Here is a 6,000-nt window from a genome sequence, read left to right as displayed (position 1 = left end):
CAGTTTGGCCTCCCGGGCTCTTGGTCCCAGGTCCACCACTGTTTGCTGTCCTTAACCCCCGGCCTTAGTTCTGTCCTCTGGGGAAGCCTGCAGAATCAAGCAGACCCCAATTCTGGTCCCAGCCCGGCTCTGCCAGCTGTGCGATCCAGGCAGTGTTGAGTACCGGGAGCTGCTTGTATACGGGGGACACATGAGCGTGCACATGTGAATCTGTGCATGCATGGTGTGTGTGCAGGCTGGCGGTCACACTCAGGGCACACATTTGGGGTGCGCACCATGGAGGGGCGGCTGTGCCCCAGAGGCCTACCCTGGGGGACCCTGGTCCAGAGCCCTGGCTGCGGGGAGGGGCTCTCTGGCTGTCAGGCCTGCGGTGAGTGAGGGGCGCCCCCCACCTGCGGTGATGGAGCCCGGCTCCCCCACCAGAGCTGCCAAAATAGGCCGAGACAGGGTGTAATTACCGGCACTTACCAGGGCCATTACCCCCCTTGCCGCTGCGCGTGACACACGACCCGTCAGCCTGGCGTTCGCACCATTAAGGGCCCTCATTAGCATCCCGGCTCAGAAGCAAAATTACCCTCACTGCTCATTTCAAGATGTCATCAATTTTAATTTAGGGCCCAAAGATAGCACAATGGGAAGGCCCTGCCTGCCGGGCAGGCGCTGCACAGAGCAGGGGGCGGGAGGCCGGGGGAGGGGAGACGCAGAGGAGGCCGGGGAGGGGGGCGAGGGGAACGTCCACCCAGGATCCTTTAACCCTGGGAGGTCCACATCGCCATCCCTCTTACAGCTGGAGAAACTGAGGCAGAGGGGCCCAAGCACACAGCATGCCCACATGAAGTACAGGTCTGGCTGGTTTTGCTGTTCTCCGCCCTCCTGGACCATGAGCTATGGCCCTGGGAAAAGAAAGAAGGGGCTCCCGGGTACCCTGGCTTGCACACTGCAACCCAGGCCAGCCCCAAAATTGGGCACTTCCAGCCTGGCTGGGCACTGCTACCCTCAGATTGAGGACTCTGTCTGGGCTCAGAGGGACCCTGAGAGACTTCGGTTGGACAGAGGCTCCAGTCGGCTATTTCAGTCAGTCTTCAAGAGCACAAGAGTGAGTGTGCCACGAATGTTTGTTGAGTGACTGCATGACTGAGTATATAAACAAACGAGCTGTGTCCGGACCCCTCCAGGAGCAGAAATCCAAGAGCTTTGCAACCCCCAGCAGCTGCATCCACACTCCCGGTGCATTCTGCACCCTGACACGGAGGGGAACTTCACAGGCCTCTGGCTGCGGGGGAGTTTGCAGACCTGGGGGGAGGGATGCCCCTCTCCAGTAGTGGATGGCACGGTCTTCCTCATCACCTCGGGATCTCCAGCCAGCCTGGCCAGTCTGTCCTAACTCACAGTGGGGTTCAAGCAAGACCCTGCATGCAGCCCACGGACCTCAGTTTCCCCAAATGTAAAGGAGGGGGCTTGTGACAGGCAAACTGGAAGAGGGCCAGGCCCAGGCTGGAAAGGGGGCACTGCCAGCCATGGAGCCGCCCTCGGCCTCCAGTCTGGTCTCCCAGCCACTGGGCAAGAAGACAGGGGGCTCCATCCCGAGCCAAGACGGGGGTCCTCACCAGCGCCAGGCGCCGCCGCTGGCCGCCCCAAAGACGGATGGCTCCCTTAATCACTCTGGAAAAGAACCCCAAGCCGCTATAATATTATAATTAATTAATTCACTAAAAAGGTATTAAATTCCTCTCCCCCCTGTGGATATTATCTGAATTCATTGACCTTTAGAAAAATCACACTCTAATTGTAACCAGGTCCAAAAGCATTTGCAGCCAGTCCCTTTTACATTAATAATATCTGCCCAGGCTCAGCTCCGGTGGCTTAAATATTGTATAAATTCCACTGGCCGTGGAAGAGAGAGCCAAGGAAGCAGCCCGGGCTGGGAAGCAGAGATGGAGACAGGCCAGAGGAGGGGGCCGGCGTCGGGGGCTCTGAGCAGCCATGGCCCACTGGGGGCCCCAGGGCAGCGGGAGCGGTGAAGCTGGGGTGGGTTTTAGGAGGCCGGCTGTGGCAGGAGCACCCAGGCACAGACAGAGGCAGACAGACAGAGAGAAGGACAGAGAGACTGAGAGAGAAAGGAGCAGAGGCTTGCAATGGGAAAGGGTCCGCTCCAGGGAGAGGAGGGGGAAGGGAGGAGAGAGGAACCACCACTGTGTGACTTGTGAGCCAGCTCCCAGGGGTGAGTGCAGGGACCACGTGCTGCAAACACAGGCTAATAAAAATAAAAACGGGGGGCGGGGGGAGGGCTGGGATTTAGCTCAGCGGCATAAGTGCCTGACTGGCAAGCAGGTCTTGAGTTCGATCCCCGGTACCAAGAAGTAAAAAATTAAATTAAAAACCAGGTCAGGGATTTAGCTCAGCGACATGAGCGCCTGGCAAGCGCTAGGTCGTGAGTTCAATCCCCGGTACCAATAAATAAAAAAATAAATAAAAATTCTTAAAGTCTCCATCTCAAAAACAAATAAAAAATAAAACACCGTGGCATGGAGGGACCAATGAAGCTCTGAGCGGGGTGATCTGAGGTCTCCTGTCCATTGTGGGGCAGACACAAGGGAATCCGGACCCCCTGCCAGGAAATGGGTCCTAAGTGAGTAACAGTGCAGACAGACAGACAGACAGACCCAGGACCCAGAGCCCAGCACAGTGAGGCCAGGGGGAACTCTGCCTCCTCCACCTCCTTCCCCCAGACCCTGGCTCCTGCACGGGGGGAGGGGGACATACAGGCTTGTCCCCCTGCATCTCACCTGGACCCCTCTCCCACCCCCACTCCTACCTGTGCCTCAGTCTATCCTGGAGGCCTAGAGCCGGGGGTTTCCTCACTGAAAGAAAGGGCCCTGGCAGGACGCCCGCTTCTCAGCCTTTTACTCCCATTTCACCTTTTTAAAAGGAGTCTCAGGTGGGTGGACAGTGGACGACAGTCCTCAGTCCCAGCCTCTGGGTGGCTGAGGCAGGAAGGTTGCCAATCAGAGCCCAGCCTGGGCAATTTGCCAAGACCTTGTCTAAAATGAAAAGGAAAAGGTCTGGGGGTGCGGCTGGGTTCAGTCCTCTAGGTGAGGAAGAAAAGCCAAAGAGAAGCAGAAAGTGAGGCAGGGGGCGGGCGGGCACCCCCCAGGGACCATCTGGAAAGGTGCCTCCCTCCCAAGGCCAGAGCGTCATGGAGGACGCATCCACCATGTGACTGACTGGGACTTCTCTCCAGCCAAGGTGAGGGTCTCTCGGTCGGCCAGCCGCCACCGACACATCTCTGGGTGCTAAGCGCTGGAAGGAGCCCTAGGGTCATCCTGATACAGCTTGGCAGGACCCAGAACCCGCAGGGTGGACCCCACCAGGCACAGCCCAAGGTTTGGGGAAGCGGTGCCCCTCCACACCTCCAGCCGGCCTGGCCTCCTGGCCCTGGCCTGGGGCGCCCTCTTGTGGACAGGACTCCACTCATGTCCTGAGTCCCGGCCACAGCGGGTCCCACTGAGGACAAGGGAGCCAGTCAGCAGTTGGCGGTGGGGTGAGGCCCCGAGTGGCCTGGGGGGACCTCAGGGTGAAGAAGCCCAGCAAGGCAGGGAGAGATCTCTGCACACCTGGAGGACCCTACCCCTCGCCCCACCACAGGGAGCCACACGTGGGCATCTGGGGCCCCAGGCCTCCATCCAGGGCTGCTCAGTGACTGGGGGTGGGGGACCGGCGGCCCGAAGAGGGTGCCAGCATCCGGGCTGGCTCAGGCGTGCAAGGTCATCCTCGGCTCCATCTGACCTTGACACTAATCCTGAGTCCTCGGCAGCCGGCCGCCCTGGCGCCCACATCCCCAGGCCCAGTCCTTCTCTCCCCTTGCTCGCTCGTTAATTGCTTGACGTTGATCTGATCTCTGGGCCGCACAGAGGAAATTGCCCTCTAGGCCACTTTCAGTTGGGATCTTTCTTTTTTAATTAGGTTTCTTTGGCCTCCCAGGTCCCTGCAAGGTGAAGTCACTTTGGTGAAAGTCAGTGGGACAGGTGAAGCCCACAAGACTGCTGCCTCCATCCTCCTTGGGGCTCAGGTGGCTCCATGGGACACTTTCCTGCCTAGGCCCAGGTCCCCCCATCCTGGGCGGGGCCCTGACCCCCATTTCCCAGCCAGGTCCCAGGCAAGTGAGCGGCCCACAGCCCACAAGAGCAAAGGATCCGCCGGCAGTGGCGGGGAGGCTCTGCCACCAGACAGAGCCCAGCAGCCACCACGCCCTGCCCTCCTAACCCTCCGAAGCTCCCGTGGATCCCTTCCCGGCACAGGCGCCAGGCCACATTACAGCACAGGGACCACACGGAAGGAGCTGGAGTTCCAGGACAGAGGCAGCTGGCCGAGGCGTCCCGGAGAGGCCATAGGTACAGTGGGGCTGGCTCCGGAGCAAGGCGGTCCCTGCCTTCCTCTGGCCCGCCAGGCTCAGGCCACAGTGGGAGGTGTGGGACCAGCGTGGTGGCAGCGCCACCTTGTGGCCTCGAGGAGGGACAATGCCCTGGTTGGCACCTGAATCTGTCACTTCTCTTGCTGAAGAGCTGTGGGGTTCTGGGGGACCTCCGTGTTTGTCTCATCCTCTGTACCCACTAACACTCCAGGAAGCACCCAAGGTCTTCAAGCTGGACATCTGAATCCCTGCCACCTGCCCTAGGCCAGCGCTGAAGAGACAGGACCAGAAGGTACAAAGCACAGTGTTTACTAAAGGCACAAAGTGGGGGTCCGGAGAGAGGGGAGCTGCTCTGCTGGCAGCGATCCCACTCAGCTCCGAACCCAGCCCGCTCTTCCAGCCACACCACCCTCACCCCATAGGGAGAGCTGTTAGCACCAAAGGCGGGTAGGTGCCCACCTGCGGGGTGACCAGGCTGGGGGCTGGCTTATGGCCAGGGAGGCCCCAGAAAGTGAGCCTGAGTGCCCCGGCAGATGCCGCTACACAGAAGCCCCCCGAACCTCCCTGCTGCCCAGCACCTGGCACCCAGGGCCGGGACAGGGCTGTTGCTACCCAGGCCGCTCCGTCTCTCCTCCCCACCCCTCTAGTCCAGTGACAGGGCTGCCCCTGGGGGTGCTGTGTCCGGACCCCTGGGCTGCCGGGTGGGCACGAAGTCCAAAGAGGGGCCACGGGGGCACAGTGGGCAGGCAAGCGGCTGCTTCACACAGGAGTGCGGCCGGGTAAGAAGGGAAGGAGGGAGGGACAAGGCCCGTCCCCCACCATGTGCGGGGCCACTGGGGTCACAGCACATCGCCCTCCTCCATGCTGAAGCTGCTGCGGCGGCTGCTGGCCTTGGAGGCCTCGGGGGACATGGTGGAGAACAGGGGGTCGGAGGCCAGCGGCAGCAGGGAGTCGTCGAGCAGCATGAGGTCCAGATCCTTCTTGGACAGGTTGGGGAAGCCATGCTCGGGCCCCAGGGGGTCGGGGTAGCCCGAGGGGCCCTCATCACCCCCGTCCCCAAAGCTCAGGCTGTGGCTAAAGTCCAGGTGATGGAACGGGGACGGGGGCTCGGCGGGAGGGGGCAGCGGGGCCTGGGGAGGCAGCGACGGCAGTGGCTCGGGCTCGGGCACCTCGGCCCCCAGCATCAGCGTCTCCCCAGGGGCCTCCTCGCCGGGCAGCTCCTGCTTCACCACCTGCTGGGCCAGCTCGGCCATGTTCACGCCCGACGGCGAGGTGGTGGGGAGACCGTGCACCCGCGCCTGCATCTCCAGCTCCTGTGGGCCGGGACAGGGGACAGAGGGCTGGGCACAGCTGTGGGGCGCTCTCCCCGGGCCCACACGGCATCCCCCAGCCCCCCAGCCCTGGACAGCTGCGCTGGCGTCCAGACCAGACTATGGCTGGTTCAGGCTACAAGTTGCAGCTCATTAGCGGTTGGGAAACCGCGCTGGGTCTTGGAGCTTGACTGGCTCTCTCACGCTCACATTGAAAGAGACGTGTCTAGACTGGACTCGAATAGAAATGATCACAATGCGCTGCCCCGATTCAGGGTA

At 61.5% G+C, this 6,000-nt stretch overlaps 1 protein-coding gene across 2 annotated transcripts in view; it reads right to left on the bottom strand.

The window, feature by feature from the left end:
• Positions 1–4,704: 4,704 nt before the first annotated feature.
• Tfeb (transcription factor EB) overlaps positions 4,705–6,000 on the bottom strand; it is a 35,801-nt gene continuing 34,505 nt past the window's right edge. For both annotated transcript variants that reach the window (XM_063238906.1, XM_063238907.1), the window contains exon 9: positions 4,705–5,724. In XM_063238906.1, coding sequence (XP_063094976.1) covers positions 5,251–5,724 — 474 coding nt within the window. In that variant the 3' untranslated portion in view covers positions 4,705–5,250. The remainder of the gene's footprint in view (positions 5,725–6,000) is intronic.

This window comes from Cavia porcellus, unplaced genomic scaffold (assembly GCF_034190915.1).
Source record: "Cavia porcellus strain 051 isolate PalLab524CR breed Dunkin Hartley unplaced genomic scaffold, mCavPor4.1 scaffold_28, whole genome shotgun sequence".
NCBI lineage: Eukaryota > Metazoa > Chordata > Mammalia > Rodentia > Caviidae > Cavia > Cavia porcellus.
The sequence above is the reverse complement of the archived record's forward strand: the minus strand, read 5'-3'. Positions and strand labels throughout refer to the sequence as shown.